Here is a 22,698-nt window from a genome sequence, read left to right as displayed (position 1 = left end):
CATACTTCAGACATGTTGCAAGGAGGGACTAGCCCTTGAAGAGGGACATAATGCTTTGAAGGATGGAAGGACAGCACAGGAAAGGAAGACCCTTGATGAGAAGCATTGATTCAATAACTGCAGTAAAGGGGATAGGTCTGTCAGAGACAATAAGATTGACACAAGACAGGGCAGGGTTTAGGGCTGTTGTATGTAGGGTCGTTGTGAGTCGCAGGTGACTCGACAGCACATAATAACAGCAAGAAGTAGATTTTGAAATCAGGAAGTACGGTGCCTCCCACTTAATTTTTGTTTTAAAGTGTTTTGCTTATTTGAAGGATCTTTCCTTTCCAAAAAAAATTGTCAATTGTCTTTTCTTTCTCTAAAAATACAAGTTTGGTATGTGTGTTGAAATTGCATTAAACACATAGTCTGCTTTCAGTAGGATTATCCTTTTCATTATGTTGAGTCTTCTTATTTATGAACAGGTAATATTTTTTCATTGAATTCGATCTTTTATTGTTTCTTGCAGTGATTTTTAGTTTTCCTTATGAATATTGCTTGTGTCTGTGCTGTTCTCATTATCATGTACCATTGAGTCAGAACTGACCCATAGCTGACCTTCCAGAGGGTTTTCAGAGCCAGTTAATCACATGGGAGCAGATTGCCCATCCTTCTCCAGCAGAGCAGCTGGTGGATTCAAACTGCTTTTTTTTTCTTTTTTCTTCAGTGCAGCTTCTTACCACTAGACCACCAAAGCTCCCACTAGGTTACATGTTTCTCAGGTTTTTATAGGCTATTATAAATGGTATTGCATTTTTAATTTTCTTTTCCATGTTTTCTTTGTTACTGTAGAAAAATTCCACTGACCTTATAGTTTGCCACTCTACTAAATATGTGTAATAGATAAAACAGGGTTTTGTTGTTGTTGTTGTTTAGCCTCTTATGTTTTCTGTGTATACTTGCATGTTGTCTGCATACAGCAACAGTTTTACTATATCTTTGCAGATTTTGATGTCTCTCATTTCATTCTCTTGTTTTATTGCTCTAGCAAGTCTTTCCAATACAATATTGAAAAGAACTGGTGTTAACTTGGCATTCTTATCTGATCCTTGCTCAAAAGGGAATGCTTTTTGTCCTTTTTCCATTGAGAACAATGTTGGCTCTTGATTTTACATTTATTTTTCACTATGTTGAAGAAATGTCCTTTTATTCATATTCTGTTGAGTGAGTGGTCAGAAAGGGGTGTTGGAATTTATCCTATCAGCTGATAGGATAAGGAGGTTTATTTTCTTTCTTTACTAATGTGATGAATTACATTAAATGTTTTTCTTATGTGGAACCATCTTTGCATACCTGTTATGAATATACCTGGTCATAAAGAATATATAACGTTGGATGGTATTGGCCAGGATTTTATTAAGAATTTTTGCATCTATGTTGATGAGAGATGTTGATCTGTAGTTTCCTGTTTAATAATATCTTTCCCTGGTTTTACTATTAGGATTCTGCTTGCTTCATAGAATTTGTCCGGAAGTATTCGTTTTCTATTTATTTTTTTAATAATTTAAGTAAACTTCAATTTAATAGTGATAGTTTGGCTCTAAAATTTGGTAGAATTCAGCCATGAATCCATCTGTGCCAAGAAATTTTTTTGGGGGGAGTAGTTTTATGTTCTGCTAAATAACTTTTTTGAGATTGTTTTGTTCAAGTGTTCTAAAATTGGTTGTGACCGCTTGGGTAGAGTGTAAGTTTCTAGGAATTTGTAATTTCGTCTAGGTTCTCAAGTTTTACAATATATAGATTTTCATAAAATTTCATTATTATCAATTTAATTTCAGCTGGTTTTATTGTGTTGTCACCTCTTTCATTTCTTATTTTAATTTTTTTGTGACATATCTTTTTTTGGTTAAGTTTGCCAAAGATTTGTCAATTTTATTGACTCTTGCAAAGAAGCACTACTAGTTTGGTTGATGATTTCAACTTTTTTCTTTCTCTAATTCATTTCAGCTCTCATTTCTTTTCTTCTAAAGATTATAGAGTTAGATTGTCATTCTTTTTCTTTTTGATATCAGTGTTGTGTTAGATCATAAATTTTGCTTCTTCCTTTTTTGATGTGTTTCCCTATTGATTGCTATACTATCCTCTGAAGACTGTCTTACATATATCTCAGAGGTTTTGGTATGTGGTACTTTCATTTTCATTTCTTTTGAGCATTTTTTTCTATTTCATTATTTTAACTGTTTTATAACTCAAAAGTTTTCTAGCAAGGAGTTATTTAACTTTCATGCATGTGTCTTTTTATCTTTAATCTTCTTGTTAATTTTTAGATTTCTGGCATGGTGATTCACATATTTATGTATATATATTTGTTACTGTTTTCTAGTTTTACATTTGCCTTAGATCACTATTATAAAATATATTATGAATTTTTTTTGGACTATGTTTACTGGAGAAAATGAGTATTGCGCTGCTCTTATGTACTATGTTCTGCCTATGTTTAAAAGGCTGAGTTGATACTATTTACACTTCTTTTTATTATCAAACCAGTTTGCTAGAAACTCCTATTCTTATTGGAGAATTGTCTATACTCTTAAACTCTGTTGTTGTAGCTGTTGAGTAGGAGTTGACGTATAGCTGATCCACAAGTGGGTTTTCAGAGGCAGATAATCACACTAGTCATTATTGCCCATCCTCTCATCCTTCTGTGTAGCATATATGTGAATTCTGATATTAAGTATATAAATAGTGTTGTATCTTCTTGGTGTATTGACTCTTTAATCATTACATAATGATCTTGTTATTGTTGCTATATGCTATCAAGTTGTCTGCAACCTATAGCAACCCTCTGTACAAAATAGCTCTGAACTACACCCTGTACTAAGCCAAATTCAGTGTTTCCAAAACATCTACCTCTACACCCCAGTTACTGTGTCAAGTCCATTTTATACATGGTATTCCTCTCTTGTGCTGTTCCTGTATCCCTCCAAATATGATGTTTCTCTCCAAGGATTGGTCCCTCTGGCCACATGCAAAAAGTATGTAAGACAAAGCTTTAAAATCCTTGTCTCTAAGGAGCAGCCTGGTTTCACGCTCTCCAGGAGAGATATGTTAATCTCTTGGAAAGCCATAGAATGCTCAGTACTCTTCTTCACGGCCACAACTCAAAGGTATTGATTATTGAGTCTTCTGTCATCCTCAGTAGTGTCCAGTGCTCTGATGCATAGCAAGTAATTACAAAGACTATGGCATGAATCAGGTGCACCTTAGTCTCCAAACTGATATCATTGCTCTTTATCACTTTGAAGAGATTGCTTAGAGCAGATTTCCCCAATGCAATTAATCTTTTGATTTCTTAACTGCTGGTGCCAAGGGTGCTAATAATGAATTCAAGCAAGATGAAATTGTTAACAACCTCTTCTTCAGCTATCCTGGTGTTACCAATTGGCCTGGAGATGAGAATCTTTATTTTCTTGACCTTGAGCTTCAATCCATTTGGAATAATGTAGGTTGTTAACGAGTCTACCTCCAACCTAATGGCATATTCCTTCTCATAAAGTTCAACATCCAAATGATTTGTTCTATCTATAAATTGAAAAGTTATGGAGACAGCATCCACCACTGACACACTCTTCCTGATTTTGAACCATGCAGTGTTTCCTTGCTCTGTTTCAACTACTGTTTCCTAACCCACCTATAGTTTTCTCATAAAATCAAGTGTTCTAGGATTTTCATGCTTCTCATGGTTAGCCACTATTTGTTGTGATACACACAGTCAAATGCTTTGCATAATCAATGATACACAGACATTTCTCTGGTACTCTGCTTTCAGCCAAGATCTATTTGACATTGGAGATAAGGTCTCTGCTGCCTGGACTACACCCATTTGGCAGTTCTCTACTGTTGTACTATTCCAGTAATTTTTGGATAATCTTCAGCAGGATTTTGCTTGTGTGATAAATTAGTAATAGTGTTCAATAATTTCCACACTTTGTTGGGTTACCCTTTTTTTGGAATGGGAATAAATCTGGATCTCTTCCAGTCAGCTGGCCAAGTAATTGTCCTCTAGATTTCCTGGTACAACTTGGTGAGCTCATCCAGGGCAGCAATGCCTTTTGAAATTTGTCAATTGTTATTCCATCAATTCTTGTGGCATTATTTTTTGTTAATCACTTCATGGCAGCTTAAACTCCTTCATCACCATTGCCTCTTGATCATATATTGTTTCATGCAATTCTTCTGTGCCAGCCAATTCTTTTTGGTGTAGTGACTCTGTGTCTTTCTTCCATCACTTAATGCTTTCTAAATCATTCAATATTCTGCCCATAAAGTCCTTAGGTATTGTCACTCAAGGCTTGAATTTGTTCTTCAGTTCCTTTAACTTAAGAAATGCAGAACAAGTTCAGCCATTTAAGTTTTCTGATTCCAGCTCTTTGTACATTTTATAATACTTAGTTTTGACTTCCCAAGCTGCCCTTTGAATTCTTCCGTTTAGCTCCTTAACTTCTTGATTCCTTCCCTTTGCTTAGGCTTCTTAGCATTCTAGTGCAATATTCAGACTTTGCTGACACATATCCTAGTATTTTCTTTCTCCTTTGTATTTGCAATGACCTTTTGAACGATGTTTTGGGGTTTTTTGGGTTGTGTGTGTGTGAGTGTGTGTGTGTGTGTGTGTGTGTGTGTGTGTGTATGTGTGTGTGTGGTGGTAATTTTTTTATGTGAAGATGCTGGGGAATAAATGATATTCTTGAGATCCTGGCAAAGCTCTTCTCATCTTCAGTTATTCATTTTCAAGGCCTAAAACTGTTCCTGAGTTCTTGGTGTTTTTTTTTTTTTTAAAAAAAATTCAGGTGAGATAGACTCAAGGACAAATTTTGGTTCTTTTGGACTTAGTTTTGAGACTTACAGATTTAATTTTCTTTAACTGTTGCTTAAACCTTCATACGAGTAGTTGATGGCCTGTTCCACTACCAACACCTGGCCTAGTTTTCACAGCTCATATTGAACTTTTCCAGCTACTCTTTCCACAAATATAGTAGATCTGATTCCTGTGTACCTTAGCCACTTACAACAGATTTTGACTTAAAGTCTATTTTATCAAATTAGTTATTGCAAGTCTTTCTCTTTGTGGGTCCCCCCCTTCTTTTGACTTTTTAGCACAGTTACAACTTTGTTATATCTCTCATAGATTTTGATAAGTAAAATTCTATCTCTTGACCAGTGGATTTAATCTATTTGCATTCAGTATTGCATATAGGAGTTTTGTTATACTCTTTTGTGAGTTATTTTTATATATAATTTTTTTCCCTTCTATTAAGACCTACAAATAGCTGTTGGTATTTTTGTGTTTATTAGGTCTCTAATTTTCTTCTTTATTTTGGTAAGTAGGTATATCAATGTTATGTTTTCCCTGAATTTTAGTTTTATCTTCTTTCATTTAAAAAGGTCTATTTTGTCTTGAATTTGGCCAGATTTTATCCACACAATGAAGTTCTCCACTTTTGTATTTTATGATTGTCGTTTGCACCTTAACATCCCTCTTTTCCTATGATATGCATTTTAGAGCTGGATTTTATTTTGTGAAATCATTATGTAGGTTGACATTTGAATGACTGTCTTTTGTCTTTATCTCAAGTTGACATTTGTTTTCTATATTAAGGAATGCTTTTAAAGTCTCTTATCAGGTCAACTAGGTTTTTACAAATTCCTGTATTTTCTGCTTTTCTATGCACATTGTCTGCATAATTGTTGAAAGACAATTCTGAAATACAATTTTACTGTATGTGTGATTTTTGGTTGGTAATTTTTCCCCCTTCCATTGTTTTATGCATGCCTTCCATTTTCTTGTTGCTTGCATAGTCTCCAAAGAAAAACTAGCCCATGGTGCTACTGGTAAGAAATATTTAATTTTAAATGAGCTGGTTTTAGAATTTTCTTTGGTTTTGATTAAAAGCATTTGATTATGATGCATGACTGGTGAATTACCTTAGAGCCTATTAGGACAGAGCTGAATACAGGTGGAAGTATCCACAAAAGTCTCCAAGTCTCAGTGTGAGTAATTCATCAGGGTTTGAGGCAGACTATGCGCCTTGACACACAGGTGGTAGAGGTAGGAGACTAAGCTGTGTATTTCACTTTCAAAGGTTACACTACAGAAACAGCAAAAGTTGTGTGGGAAAGCTTATAAAGTCATAAGACACTGGTTTTCTCTCTACTAATTAAAATTTCCTGAAGCCTAATCCTGATAAACAGAATACTCAAAAGCTATAATGCATAGTTGATTAAACAAGTGGGAAAAGGTTTTTTTCATCTAAACCATGTTCAAGACGCATTTAGGTATATAGTAAACTTATCTTAAATATCAATATTTTACATAAAATATTATTTATTTATTTATGGAATATAAACTAATATCAAAGTATAGACATAACACAAAATGATACATAACCTGTAGTCCCCATAAAGGTAGGCTTCTGTTCACCCAAAAGATATGAGACCTATGAAAGAATAATAACATGTTAATAATCACAGAAATGATATAAATGCATTTGCTTCAAAAATTCAAGTTTCAAATATTTGTATAATGTTATCATAAAAAATAAGTACTTTTTGATAGCCTATTTTGTAGGGAGTTGCGCTCCTAAACCAATGGCCACATCTTCTGGTAGTTCAAATTCACCAGTAACTCTATAGGAGAAAAATGGGAAATCTCCTCCCATGTGATTAATAGCCTCAGAAAACTAGTAGCCATTAGTTCCAATATAATTACAATAAGAAACATAAAAAAGAAAAAAATGAAATTGAAATGAAATAAGAATGAATTATACTTCATTTCCTTTTTAGCAATGACTGAGTCCTTCCCAGGAAAATAAATAACAAACATTGTTTAACAACTGGTACTTGGAATGCTTGTAGCTTGATTGTTGGGAAATTGGATATTGTTAAAAATAAAATGGAAGACATGAATATTGACACACTAGTTATTAGTGAGATGTGATGGAAGAGGTCTGGCCACTTTGAATCAGATAATCATATGATACATTATGCAGGGAATGAAAAACAGAAGAAGGGTGTTGCATTCATAGTCAAAAAGTCAATTTCCAGTTCTATCCTGAAATACAATATTGTGATAAAATAATATCTATATGCATACAGGGAAGACTTGTTAGCATGACAATTTTTATTCAAGTATATGCTCCTATATCTAGTGCCAAAGAAGAAGAAACTGAGAATTTGTACCAAATTTTGAAGTCTAAAATTGAAAGAACATGCAGTCAAAATGTGCTAATGATAATTGGTAACTGGAATGCAAAAGTAGGAAACAATGAAGAAAGAACAGTAATTGTAAAATATTGGCTTGGTGATAGAAATGAGGTTGGAAATATAATGAATGAAATATAATGGATTTTGTATTTACAATTATTTATTCCTAGTTAATGCTTTTTCTAAGATACAGAAGATGACTTTACACTTGACTTTTACTCATTGGGCTTCATAGGAATCAGATTGACTACTTTATGAAAGAAATTGTTCGAAAAGTTCAATATCAGCAGTCAAAACTAGCCAGGGCAGACTGTGGATCAAATCATCAGTTACTCATATGCAAGTTAAAATTGAGGCCAAAGAAAATTAAAATAAGTCCACAGAAACCAAGATGTGATCTTGAATTAATTACATCAGAATATCATCATCACCATCTTAAGAATCGGTTTGAGGTATTGAACACCAATGGTAGAAGACCACATTAGCTGAGGGGTGATATCAAGGATATTATTCATGAAGAAAGCATAAGGTCATTACAAAAACAGAGGAGAAAGAAAAAAAATGAAATGGATGTCAGAAGAGACTCTAAAAATTGCACATTATGCACTCTTTTATGTCAGGAAGCCAAATCTAGAGGAAAACATGTCAAAGTAAAAGAGCTGAATAGGCAGTTTCAAAGGGAAGCTCGGGAGGACAAAGCAAAGTATTATAATGTAATGTGCAAAGACCTGGATTTGGAAAATAAAAAGGGAAGAATTCTCTTTGCATTACTCAAGCTGAAAGAACTGAAAAAAAAAATTTAGGCCTCATGTAGCAATGTTCAATGTATTGAATGACCCAGAAAGCATCAAAAAGAAGTGAATACACAGAGTTGAGGTACCAGAAAGAACTGGCAATGAAAGATTTCAGGTAGTACCATATGAACAGGAACCAATGGTCATGAAGAGAAAGTGGAAGGTGCATAGAAAGCATTAGAAAAAAATAAGGCCTCACGAATTGATAGGATAATAATTAATTAGTTTCAATTAATGGATGCAGCCTTGGATGCACTCACCAGTTTATGCCAGGAAATTTGGAGGATGGCTGTCTGGCCAACGGATTGGAAGAGGTCTGTATTTGTTCCTACTCCCAAGAAGAGTGACCCAACTCTTGTGGAAACTAATCAAGCAATAGCATTGATATCACATGCTAGGAAAATATTGCTGAAAAACATTAAAAAATGTCTGGAACAGTAATACATAAATAGGGAATTGCCAGCACTTCAAGTGAAATTTGCAATGTTCTGGCTGAAAGTAAGGACTACCAGAAAAATGAATGCCTATTTGTACTTTATTGACTATGCAAACAGATTTGACTGTGTGGACCATGACAAGTTGTGACTGACATTGAGAAGAATGGGAATTCCAAAGCACTTAATTGTGCTCATGAGAAACCTATACCTGGACCGGGAGGCTGTTGTAGGAAAGGAGCAAGGGAGAACTGCATGGTTTGGAATTGGGAAGGGAGTGTGTCAGGGATGTAGTCTGTCTCCATACCTGTTCAATCTATATGCTGAGCAAATTATCAAATTATCCAAGAAGCTGGACTATATGGAGAGGAGTGTGGCATCAGGATTAGAGGGAGACTCATCAATAACCTGTTATGCAGATGACACAACCTTGTTTGCTGAAAGTGAGGAAGATTTGAAATACTTATTACAAAAGATCAAGGAATGCAGCCTTCAGTATGGATTGTGTCTCAATATCAAGAAAACAAAGATTCTTGCCATTGCACCAATATGTAATATCATGATGGGTGGAGAGGAGGTTGAAACTGTCAACAGCATCATCTTGCTGGGGTCCAAAATTAACACCATTGGTATGAGCAATCAGGAAATAAGGAAACACATTGCAATGAGAAAATCTGCAGTTAAGGACCTTTCCAAATTATTGAGAAGTAGTGATGTCAGTTTGAGGACTAAGTAGCATCTGATTCAGGCCATGGTCTTTCCAATTACTAGCTATGCATCCGAGACCTGGACAATGAATAAGGATGAAAGAAAAAGAATTGCTTCCTTTGAGCTGTGGTGTTGGAGAAACCCACTGAACATTCCACAGACGGCCAAGAAAATAAGATATGTCTTGGAGAGGGTGCGATTGGAGTGCTCTTTGGAGGCAAGAATGATAAGGCTTTGCCTAACATACTTTGGACATATTGCTAGGAGGTGCTATTCCTTGGAGAAGGACATGCTGTTGAGAAGGATGGAGACAAAGGAGAAGACCCTCAACCAGGTGGATTGACAAGGCGATTGCTGCAATGGGTTCTTATGTGTCAGGAAATGTGACGATGGTACAGGACAGGACTGGTTTCAGATATTTTATTCATAGCGTCACTATGAGTCATACTCGATGGCACCTAACAACTACAACAACAACCCAGGAAAAATAACATTTAATTTTATTTTTATTTTCTTGTATTAACAAGATATAGAATGATTACAAAATATAAATACATACAAAGAAAATATAAAGAAACCGTTTTTATACAGTTTATCCCAACTCTTGGTGACTCTATGTGTGATAACTTTACTCCATAGTAATTATATTGTTGGGATTTTTTTTTTATTGTTAATGGCTATCAAGTCAGAAATGACTCATTGCTGATGATGAGGTAACTCTGATGAATTTTCAGAGGCTGTAAATCACACAAGAGGAGACTACTTATCTCTCTTTGATAGAGAATCTAATGCGTTCAAGCCATATGCCTTTCTGTTGGCAGCACAAACCCTTATCACTAGGCCACCGGGCCTCCCTAGTAACTGCACTGTTGTTATTGTTGCACACCATCAAGTTGAAACTGACCCATAATTGACCCTCCTCAGGGATTTTAGAGGCAGTTAATTGCACAGAAGAAGATTACTTATCCTTCTCCTGTGGAGGAGCTGGTGGATTCAAACCAAGTGTTTCAGGATTGCAGCTTCTTGCCCCTAGGCTATCCATGCTCTCTAGTCTATAATCATTCAATTGCTCTAGAGAAAGGTCAAGGCTGTGACCTTTCAAAAACACCCTATAGAACTGAGATTGCTTTGAGTGAGTCTGAAGTTCCAATCCCTCTGTTATAAGTAAATAATTTAGCGAATTTATTTAGTTATTATTTAATTATTATAGCAACTCAGTGAAACCTCAAAACCTCAAATATATTGTTCATCAACTCTGTATTAAAGTCTTAAGATGTCTGTAAAGTCTAAAAAACATGACGTTTCCAAGAGTCACAATGAACTGAATGGTAATTAGATCCAGTAGGTATTAGCTGTAAGAGTTTAGTGTTATGAACAGGTAGGCAATACAAATGTAGCAGTAAGAAAAACCAGAACAAGCAAAGTAACTCAGATTCATAGATCATAATAATACTCCACATTTTAATTTTATAAAATATTTACCATATTAACAAAAAAACTTGAGATTAGCATAAAATAATAAGAAGTGGAAGGAGAGAGTCAGTGTTCTTAAACTCCCCTTGAAAAATGTATCATCTCGGAATCAGAAATACGCTGCAAATAATAGAAGTCTTTTAATTTCCTACTTGTTATAATTTTCTACAATTTACATCTAATATTCTTTACATTATTTGTAATAGAATTAGCTAAATGGTTGGGAAACCATAGTTGCATTTTTTAAAATATAAATGTCAATTAAAAGCTTCCAATACAGCATTCACTTTTTAGAGTTATAAAATATGATGTAAAGAGTTTTATAAAATATTTTCAGTCCATGGGAATTTTCTTTGAGGCAATATGCAGAATAATAACAAAGAAAAATCCATTTTCTTTAAAGTTTGCATTTTCAAATATCTCGAAATTTTTAAAAGCACTCTAAAAGTTCTAGAATATCACGTCTATCTGGTTAAGTGTTATTATCTTCAATTTCTCCAACAAAACCGTAAGACTTATTTCCAGAAAATTATTCTTCTTTTGGTTTTCCACACTTCAGTAAATAGTACCAAAATCAGAAAAGATTGAAGTTGTTAATGATTTTGATTTTACCTGGGTTAAAAAAACTAACAGCCTTCATAGCAATAGTCAAAAATCAAAAGAGTATTTGTTTGTTGGAAATTATGTGTCAAAGTGTTAAAAAGCAAAATTTAAGTTTAAAGACTAAGGTATGTTTGATCTAAGTCATGATATTTTAAATTTCTTATTATGCAGCTGCATGATGGACAATAGATGAGCAAAAAAAAAGAAGACCAAGACCTTCAAATTGTGGTGGTAAAGAAGGGTATTGGATATCTGTGAAATTAGCCTAAAGTTGGGGTTTTTTTTAGCCATTATGTTAAACCCCTATGGTCCCCAACTACCTTAATTGCAGGCTACCTTAATTACCTTAATGGTTTTGCAAATCATCAACAACGGGGGGGTTGTGGGGGGGGGGGGGGGGTGGGGGGGGTAGAGGAGAGCAAGGCTTCCTAGTCTGAAGGGCAAAAATTGAGGGATTCTGGAACAATAACCTGTGGAGAGCAAGACCCTGCTGATGGTGGTGGAGACACTGGCATTGCTGTGGAGAAACTGTGGCAAGGTGTAACAAGAGGAGCCCTGAGATGAACACCACTTAAAGGTTTTGGCTTTTATTGCCCGATGCTTGAAGGAGAATCTAACTTACTTCTCTGAGACAAATCTTGCTGGATGATTTGGATTTGACTGCTGAATTGAAATCAGGATTATTATTAATTAAAGACTGTGTTTTGCTGTTAATCTGGTTTAGAACTATTGGATAAAAGCTGAATTTTTATTGTAAGATAGTGCTTGCCTCCCCCACTCTCCAACTTATTTGCCTAATAAACTCCATTCTCAGTACCACAACTGTGAGTAAAGGCTGTGAGTGAAAGATAAATATCAGACCTCTTGCTACTGGTGTGTCCCTAGAAGCACCGCAGTGCTGGACTACTTTCTGCTCTGAGGTAATGAGGGGCAGTGCTTTTTTCACTCTCTTTGGTCCTTTGAGAGAGGTGTTCATGGTTCTGCACCTCAATGGCCCATTTTTTGCTCCCTAGGCAATATCTATATCTTAGAGTAAGATGCTACAACTTCATCTCACATATTATGAATATATTTTTAGACAAGAAAAAGTTATACTGGGAACGTTAATAGGTTAGCAAAAGAGAGGAAGACCTGCAATAAAATAGATTTACACACTTACTGCAATAATGGACTTATTTAAGTATGAGGGAAAACATGCAGATGGCACAAGGTAGAGCAAGGTTTACATCTATTGTTCATAGAGTCTTTCTGAGTTGTATTAGATTCAGTGACACGAACAATAACAACAAATACCAAAATTTAGATGTTACATTTATATTTTACTTTCTTAGATCTGCTAATATTTAATCTATTAGTCAATAAACTTCTCAATTATTTCCATCAAATATCTATAAAATTTATTAACAGCTCTTCATCTACACCATCACAACCTCATTAATCTCTGCTATAGATTTTCACAATTGGATTCTGACAAAATCCTACTGCTGGAGACCCTGCAAGTTCATCTTCAGGTTTTTTCCTAATGTTGATCTCACTGACTATTCAAAAGACATTATAGATTACTTCACTGAACTGCTTATGGTCTTCACACTTTTATTAGGATTAAAAAAAAATCTGTTAGCTGACATTCTTAGACTTACTGAACTGCTCACAGAATGTTCTAAACACAAGTCATTTATAAATATCCTCCCCTCATTTTAGGGCCCACAGCAAAACTCTTACTAGTAAAGATTTCTTTGTTCACAATTGCCCACGAATCATTGAGGTCATATTATACACTGTCAATACTCATCACGGTAATGTTTGTGGGTTTTTTTTGGATTGAGTGTCAATGAGTCAGAAAGACTTGGCTGACCCTTCAGTGGGTTTTTAAAGACAGTAAACTGCACAGGAAAAGATTGCCTATTTTCCTTCTGCAGAACAGCTCAAGGATTTAAATTTTGTCCCTTTAGCTTGGCCGCACAGCTCGTTACCATAAGGCTAACAAAGTTCCCTAGTAAGTTGTAAAATAAATTTTGAATGAAACTACTCACTTATATGCAAATTTCTGAAGACCTAATACGGTATCTCTTTTACTTACTGTTGTCATCTCAAACTTCTCCTAGGTATACGCTTTAGGAACATGTGCACATGAATATTAGATACATGCTGAACAAATATTTGCACAAAATAAATGAAGAGCTAGAGCAAGGAAGGCAAAAATATGGCCCAAAAACACAGGAACAAGGGATTTTTTTAACACTTCTTTTAAATTATCAATGGAACTTGAGAAATCAGAACAAAAACATGTATGCACAAATGAAGACAGAACACAGATCTATAAAATGGGGAAAAAGTATTTATACTAAGAAGGATAATAAACAGCAATTTTGCCAATATTCTTAAATATATTGCTAAAGAAAAACTTGTAGGCTACTTACAAAGGAAAATTTATAATTGACATCTATTTATTAAGAGTTCTAGAGTATAAGGGGGCTCTGGTGGCCTAGTGGCAAGAAGCTGCACTGCAATCCCAGAGGTATGAGGTTCGAATCCACCAGATGCTGTGCTGGAGAAGGAGGGGCAATCTCCTCCTGTACCAGTCAGATCCTATTTGATGGTACACACACACTCACAAAATAATAAAATTTTAAAAAAAGAGTTATAAAGTATAACATTTTCTTTGTACTGGGATATTACTCTAAGCTTAGAAATGACACAGTTTATCTAAGAATAAATAAGACTTGAGAGAAAAACACTGATTTTGATGGCAAGATTAGATTACGGAGAATGACTTCATGGCTTTAAAAAAAAATACACTACTTAAAGACCTCAGTTCTCTGGTAGTTTGAATTAACAAGAGGGTCATGGGGAAAAAGATGGGAAAATCTCCTTTGAGATTTAAAGCCTAGAAACATAAGGTAGGGTCAACTACGAAAAGGAACCAGTTTGACAGCAATAAGGAAGAGAATGAGTTAAAATAATAAGCTATCAAAAAAGCAAATTTGTCTCATTTGATTATCCAAAATTAAAACAAGATGTATAGATGAAACTCATTCATGACACATCAGACAGAAAGCTAAAAGAACCATATCAAACAATGGAAAACTCAGTGGGACTGGAAAACAAAAAAGTTGGTGATATTTAGCCTCTGTCATTTTTCATAGCACATTTACAGTCCGCCCTAAGGGGTAGCAAGTAACATAAAGGATACGAGCCAAGCTGTGAATATATTAAATAGTACAAAGATCATTTGGTAAACTCTTAAATGAAGTTAATAAGGATAGTATTTCAAGCATAGACATGAACATAAGACAAATTATTTATATCACAAATTTGAGATGAACTTCCCTTCTGACAATTTTTGGAAAAACTAATATAACTGTCCATTGTATTATCAGAAATATAATATCCTAATCAGTGAGGTAAGTTATAAAGATTCAAAACTAAAATATAGAGAATTGGTGTTATTACAATAAAGACTCTGCTTTGAGAAAAATATACAAAATTTAGTATGTGTCAAAAAACAAAGTAATGGTGGTGTTTAAGATTAGTGAGAGATTTGCAAATACATCAAGAAGATTTTGCAATAATTTTACTCATGATGATTTCCAAAAGGTCAGAGTACAACTATGTACCGTGGAGTTTCCAAAGACTGACTCTTCAGAAGTACATTGCCAGTTTTTACTTCCAAAAGCCCCCCAAAGTGGACTTGAACCTTTTGATAAACAGTTAAATGTGTATATATCGTTTGCGTCACCCAGGGACCACTCTGCATTAGAGAGAAGATACTCTTTTTTTTTTTTTTTGAGAGAAGATACTCTTGTCCAAAAAGTCTACATTATTGTTTTAAGTTTATCAAATACTATCAGAATTATAATTCTTCTTTTATAAGTCTTCTTTTAATGATGGTTAACATATTAAGAAGAAAATTGGTTATATTTTAGTAACATAGAACTCCTAATTTTGTTATATGCCATCAAGTTGACTATGCTCCATAGTAACCCTATGTATAACACATTTGAATATCTCCTTGTACTGTGCCATCCTCAGGATTTCTGCTATGTTCAAGGTTATTGTCACAGCCACACTACCCACATCTAGTTGAGAGTCTTCCTTACACACTGGTTTTAATCCAAATACTGTAATAACCAAATACAGTCATATGTTTCACCTGATGTCAAAAAATAATAGTCATTTTGTCATTGTTAAAAGTAGAAAAGGATACATGACTGTTGACACAATAAGAAAATAACAGCACCAGAAGGCAATGAGTCAAGTCAATGAGCCTTATTTGTCAGTGTAATTCATAAACATGAGCTAGAAATGTATTTTCTGCAGCTAACATTTTAAAATCACATCTGACAGACTATGTGTACATCAAGTTGTTAGAAGTGACAAGTTCTTAATAAAGGACATCACTCAAAAGATTGAAGGGTCAGTGAAAGTGGGGAAGACCCTCAATGAGATGAGACATATTGACACAGTGACTGTTAACAATGGGCTCTAGTGTAGCAGAGTTGAAGAGGATGACATAGGACAGGGCAGGGTTCATATTTGTCATTCATAGAATCACTATGAGTTGTACTTGACTCGAGGAAACCTAACTACAACACGTTTTCATCAGAGCTTGTCATTTGAAGTTTTGTACATTTAACAGTAAAAAATATATTAAGTGTTTTAATTTTGCCCAGCCTTACAGAATGTTCATATAAATTATGACCAGTTGAAGGGACTTCAAAATAAAACAAATCACCACAAAAATATCTGCAGATTTATCATGTCAGAAGCTATAATTAAATAAATCTCTTTGCTGAATTAGCCTTATTATTCTAAAATTGGGCCTGCACCCATAAAGACCTTTTCTGTTTTTCATTATCCAATCCTGCATTGACATAAGGGCACTGAATAGAACATTGTATTTAAATGGAATCATAAGGTATTTTATTGTGCTTTTAATTGCAGTAATCTGATTTTTCAAATGTATATCCTCTATAATTACAGCTGAATATTCTTAGTAATATAGTATAGAAGTTAATTGTAGGAAACTTGTTCCTCTTAATAATTTCAAGTAATATAATTGTTCTCTGCTATAACCCTGCAGTGCCCTTTTACCTTTGGAAGGACCCTATCTTGCCTTTTTTTATGCTTCTCAGATCTTTCTAATGCACATATAATTTCTAAATCAGCAAACTGTAAAATCAGTATATTTTTAAAAGGATTTATACTGTGAACCATTTTAATAGTAAAAAAAAGATAACTATAACATAATAAATATAACATACACTGAAGTCTCTAGGCATTAGCCATGATTGTATAACACTATTAATTACTTTCAACCATCATTCCATCACTCCAAAGGCATTATCATGAAGTTGATTTCAACTCACAGGGACCCACCATTGGTTTTTCAAGGAAATAAATCTTTACAGGAAGATGCTGCTTATTTTTCAGCTGGTGGATGAGCCACTGACCCTGATCAGAGCTCCTTATGATCGTGACTTTTGTTGTTATGTTATGTTTGTTATATTATGTTATGTGCAGGTAGTGAGACAAAGAAGTAACTAGGACAATAGAATAGGTGTAATGACAGAAATAAATACAAGTGTTTGGGAGTAATACATAAACCACTCCTGATCCAGAGTATTGAACCACAGACTACAATATCAGTATGAGTTTCAGAGAAAATGTTAGCTAATAAAGTGCTATTCTATAGGCCTTAGAATATTGAAATTAGCTTATGAAGAGGAGCAGGGAAAGGCGGAAATGGAAAAAAGGATTTCTAAAAATGAGCAGCAGCATGTTCAAAGGCCCAAGGACAAGAACAACCAGCTAAATTGAAATTACTTCAACTAGGTCAGTCTGACTGGAGTAGGCAGCTAGTAAGTCAAGTAAACACAACTGAAATGATAACAGTTTCATTTATTCCTTTATTCATTCATTTATTCTTAGGTAGGTAACTTTTAAGTGCCTCTTTGTTTTCAGTCTTGGGAATCCAATAGTAATCCTTGGCTTTATGAAATACAAATTTAACACATATGAATACACAGAAATAATAAAAAAGACCACAGTGAAAATACCTAGACTATATGGAAGAGATAAAGGCAATGGAAAAACATAAAGAGTGTTATGAACAGAATTATGCACCTATTAAAAGTGGGCAATTCTAACCTCCACTTACTCATCTATGGCCTTATCTGACCTCCACTAATGCCATCATAGGGAAAAGTTTTCATTCACAACAGCACAAAACTGATTGCTACGAGGTTATACCTGTCTCCACACTCCCAAACCTGATTCTTTGAATTGCAACACTTGCCATCAATGCTAGGCTCTCCACCAATTTGCTACTGGATCAGCTAATCCATTGCAATAGTCACACGAACATACACACAATGCTTATGATTCTGCAGTTATTGATGAAGTAGTTAGGTTACAAATCAGATTGGAAACACAAAGCTGTTTCTCAGATAGACTGGAAAGTCCTTTTACCTTGAGCATTGAGGCTTTAGGCCAATTTTGCGAAGTTCTCTTAAATTAGTCAGTTATGGCATTCCCCCTCCTCATTTTCTAGTAAGTCCAGGCAAAAATCTTGTCTCTGCCTCTGGTTCTAGTTCTTATGGCAGGAGTCTTAGGTTAGATCTTTCGCACGTAGGTCTCTGGTGTTTCACTGCTACTGCAGTTCTCATCTAGATCCTAGGCCAAATTTCATAAGAATTTCTAGTCCAAATGGCACCATGATGGACACAAGTCTTCTTTCTTGTGGGTAGACAAACTTTCCCTATTCTACCTCTAACTCTACTTAGTGTAAGCCTAGCAGGATGATAATACTAACCAATCCCATCATTAACATATCCCCATGAATAATACTAACCAATTAATAATCTGCATAACTTTGTTTGTATGTTCCCTAGTCGTGTAGTAAAAGTCAAAGTCAATGGGTTAGGAAAGTCATTTTGACAAAAACCCACTGCACTGTATCAGTTGTCCAACAAATGTGAGTTTACTTGGTTGGGTCATGTATCAACATAAAATATTTATTCTATAAGAGAATGAAAAAGAAGCAAACTGAGAAAGGGCAAACACAGAACAACAGAAAAAAAAAATTCAGAAACAAAGCAAGTCCTTTGAACCCAGGTTCCTGTAGTGAGAACTACTGACAAAACAGCAGGCTAAAACATATGGAGATCTACAACAAATGCCAGACTTGACAATACAGAAAGGAAACAAGGACCTTCAACCAGAGTTAACACAGGGAGAAAGCATTACTCCAGAGATAGAACCCTGAATTTGGTCTTCTAGTTTCCTTTAAAATCAAGAAAGGTGTGCATCAAGCCTGTATCTTTTTTTCTATTTCTGATCAATTTGTCTATTGAACAATGATCCGGAAAACTGGACTATAGGAAGAAGAATGTGGCATCAGAATTGGGAGAAGACTTTTCAACAATCTGCATTATGCAGATGACATAACCTTGCTTGTTGAAAGTAAAGAAGGCTTGAAACTCATTTGACAGAAGATCAAGTAGTGTAGACTACAATACAGACTGTATCACAACATGAAAAAAAAACCTCAAAAATTTCCACCACTGGGCCAATAGACAACATCATTATGGATAAAGAAAAGATTGAAGTTGACAATATTTTTTTTTCTTGATTAGATCTACAATCAACCTAATTGGTTTACGTGGCCAAGAGCTCAGAAGATATGTTACATGGGGTAAATCTACTGTCAAAGATCTCCAAAGTTCTAAGGAGTAATGAAGTTAGCTTAAAGGTACAACAAATTCAAGTCATGATCTTTCCAGTTATTTACTACACGTCTGAAAGTTGAACAATGAATAAGGATAACAAAAGAATTGATACCTTTGAGCTGTGATGTTGGAAAAGTGTAGTGAATATCTATGGACTACCAAGAGAACAAGCAATTAGAGTTTTGAGAAAGTACAACCAGTGTGCTTCTTAGAGGCAAGGATGATAAAGCTAACATATTTAAGGTATGTTGTTAGAAAGCTAGTATTTGGGAAAGGACATGATGCATAGAAAAGTGGTCATTGTTATGTACCATTAAGTCAGAATCAACTCATAGGTGACATTCCAGCAGGTTTTCAGAGGCAGTTAAGTGCACAGAAGATTACCATCTTGCAAGTGGCAGATTGAAAGAAAACATGTGCCTTTGGGTTGGCAGTGCAATTTTTTACCACTAGGCCGCCCTCAGAAAGGAAAGTCACAGGAACTGTAACAATGGTCTCAAGTATGAGCCAGAGATGGTGAGGATGCACATGACAGGGAGAGGCTCAGACCTGTTCTTCATAGGGTCACAATAAGTTGTTTTCAACTTGATGACGTCTAACAAGAACAGTCCCCTAAACTGTGATATAAATTTTTGTGTAGATGATTAGGTAACGAAAACAAAAGGGGAAAATTAATGTGAGAAGATGAAAATTTTAAATGGTGTGTTTAGGTAAAGAGATTGTTGTTGTTGTTGTTGTTGTTGTTGTTATGTGCCGTCGAGTCACCTGCGACTATGTACAACAGCCCTAAACCTGCTCGATCCCTTGCTAATCTTATTGTCTCTGACATACCTACACCCATTACCCCAGTCACTGAATCAATCCATCTCATCAAGGGTCTTCCTCTCCTGCCCTGTCGCTCAATCCTCCTAAGCATAACTTCCCTCTCCAAGGTCTGGTCCTTCCTTGTCCAAAGTAAGTCAGATGAAACTTCAGAATCCTTGCCTTCAAGGATAAGCCTGGTATCACCCTCTCTAGGTTGAACCTGTTTGTCTTAGCAGTCCATGGTGTATTCAATACAGTTCTCCAACACCTCAGCGCAAGGCATCAATTCTCCTTCTATCATCCCTAGCAAGTGATTGCAAAGACTATGGACTGTATCAGGCACACCTTAGTCTCCAGAATGACATCACTGTTCATCTGTACTTTGGAGAGGTCTCTGACAGCCGACTTTCCTAATGCAATTCATCTTTTAATTCCCTGGTTGCTGGTAACAAGAATGTTGTTGCGGAGCCAAGCAAATGAAAACTGTTAAAAATTTCAGTATCTTCACCATCTATTATGATGCTACCAATCAGCCCAGTGGTGAGAATCTTTGTTTTCTTGAACTTGAGCTTCAATCCATATTGAAGGCTATATTCCTTGACCTTCTGCAAAAAGCACTTCAGATCCCTCCTCAGTTTCAGCAAGCAGAGTTATGTCATCTACATAATGCAGATTGTTGATGAGTCTTCCTCCAATCCTGATGCCACATTTATCCTCATAAAGCTCAGCTTCCCAGATAATCTGTTCTGTATGTATACTGAAAAGGTATGGAGACTGGGCACATCCCTGGAGCACACCCTTCCCAATTCTGAACTATGCTGTTCTGATGACTGCCTCCTGGTCTAAGTATAGGTTTCGCATAAGCATGATCAAATGTTCTGGGATTCCCATTCTTCTCAGAGTTAGTCACATTTTGTTGTGGTCTACACAGTCAAATGCCTTTGCACTGTGAGTGAAACACGGAGATGCATACCTCTGTTACTCCCTGCTTTCAGCCAAGATCCATCTAATATTAGCTATAATATCCCTAGTACCATTGTCTTTTCTAAACCCAGCCTGCATTTCTTGCAGTGCTCTGTGGATGTGCTGTTCCAGGAGTTTTGTGATAATATTCAGCAGAATCTTGCTTACATGTGATATCAAAGATACTGTTCAATAATTTCCACACTCTGTCAAATCACATTTCATTGGATTGGGAATAAATACAGATGACTTCCAGTCAAATGGCAAGGTGATTATCCTCCAGATTTCTTGGCACAACTTTGGTGAGCACATCTAGGACAGCCTCGCCTCTATTCGTTGAAGTTCAAGCTGATGCGAAATAATTGGCAAAAAACAAGGCCCCAGGAATTGATGGTAAAGAGATTACAAAAATTAAAATATTTAGTAAAAATTTTAAAAAGCAATTCTATTACATGCTAGAAGGGAGTCTGAGCAATAGGAAGAACAATATTACTGAGTTGGTGATGTATTTGCCAAGATACAGGAACAAACGGAGAGTCAGGAAGTGACAGTAGAAAGAGTGGTAAGTGAATAACAGGACATGAAGTTAAATAGAAGACAAAGGTTATTAGATACTGTTGAAAGGGGTTTAGCATTCTGAGCAGGGTCTTGTCATTTCAAAGGAGTACTGGCTATTATATTATGAATAAACAGGCCAAAAAAAAATCCAGGAAAGGTAGAGTTAATAAAAGAGTTCACCAAATTAGCAAGATATAGGTTCAATCGTAAAAAATTTTACATTTTAAAATACTTTGGCAATATGCAATATGAATAAGAAAGGAAAGAAGTAATTTTATTTATACTACCATCAAAAAGAATAAAATACTAAGAAATTCACTTAACTAGAGGAAAAAAATCTCTCAAATAATAAAATATTATTGAAATAAAAAAAGATGATCTAAGTAAATGGAAAAGAATAAAATGTTACTGGAATAAAGTAGAGATAATCTAAGAAAATGGAAAAGCATCCATGCTCATGTTTTGGAAAACTTAATTTTATCAAAATGTCAATACTACATAAAACAATCTATAAATTTAATGCAATCTCTATTGAAATTCCAATAGCATCTTACACAGAATTGGAAAGCCAATCTTCAAATTTATAAAGAATTACAAAGGGACCCAAAAAATAATTTTTAAAAAGAACAGCACAGTTGGCAGACTATCACTTTTCATTTTAAAATCTTTATATAAATTTATACTAACCAAATCACCGTGATAATTCAATAGTGATAGATATGTTGACCAATAAAATAGAATTGAAAGGCCAGAGTTTAGTGTACATATTTACTGTCTATTAGACAAGAGTGCTAAAATCCAGCAAATGGAGGGAAATGGTACCTTTTAAAAAGGTGTTAGGATTCTTGGATTTTCCCATGTACTTAAATGATATGAGAGTTACACTACACATCATATTCTAAAAACTTTATCAAGTAGATCATGGTCCTAAATGAACAGCTAAAATCATAATACTCACAGAACAAGGATGGAAGGGTTGGGAGCAGAGGGGAAGACGGTAAGCAGGGGGGAATCACAGGGTCACACAATTTAGTGGGTGGAAGAAGAGGGTAAAGGAAATGGAAAAGATCTGGTGGGGACCTTAAAAAATGGGGTAATGGTGGGCATAGTTCAATGGTGATTAATTTAAAAAAAAAAAAACCAAAACCAAAACACCACAATGTTTGGGAATGATTGTATGAAACCTGTCAATAAATGAAAGTGTGAAGCATACACACCCAAACCCACTATGTACATGAATGAAATAATATGTACATGAATATGTATGTCATACCTGGATTTCACCTGATGGCATACATAGGAATCAGATCGATTACATATGTGGAAAGAACCGCTGGAGAAGCTCAATATCAGCTGTGAAAACTAGGCCAGGAGCTGATTGTGGAACAG

At 35.1% G+C, this 22,698-nt stretch overlaps 1 protein-coding gene across 2 annotated transcripts in view; it reads right to left on the bottom strand.

The window, feature by feature from the left end:
- KCNT2 (potassium channel, subfamily T, member 2) overlaps positions 1–22,698 on the bottom strand; it is a 734,552-nt gene that overhangs the window by 458,808 nt on the left and 253,046 nt on the right. For both annotated transcript variants that reach the window (XM_006892105.1, XM_006892106.1), the window contains exon 4: positions 6,428–6,476. In XM_006892105.1, coding sequence (XP_006892167.1) covers positions 6,428–6,476 — 49 coding nt within the window. The remainder of the gene's footprint in view (positions 1–6,427; positions 6,477–22,698) is intronic.

Source organism: Elephantulus edwardii, unplaced genomic scaffold (genome assembly GCF_000299155.1).
Source record: "Elephantulus edwardii isolate Elephantulus edwardi_28Jun2011 unplaced genomic scaffold, EleEdw1.0 scaffold00110, whole genome shotgun sequence".
NCBI lineage: Eukaryota > Metazoa > Chordata > Mammalia > Macroscelidea > Macroscelididae > Elephantulus > Elephantulus edwardii.
Note: the sequence above shows the minus strand (reverse complement) of the source record. Positions and strands in the feature narration are given on the sequence as shown.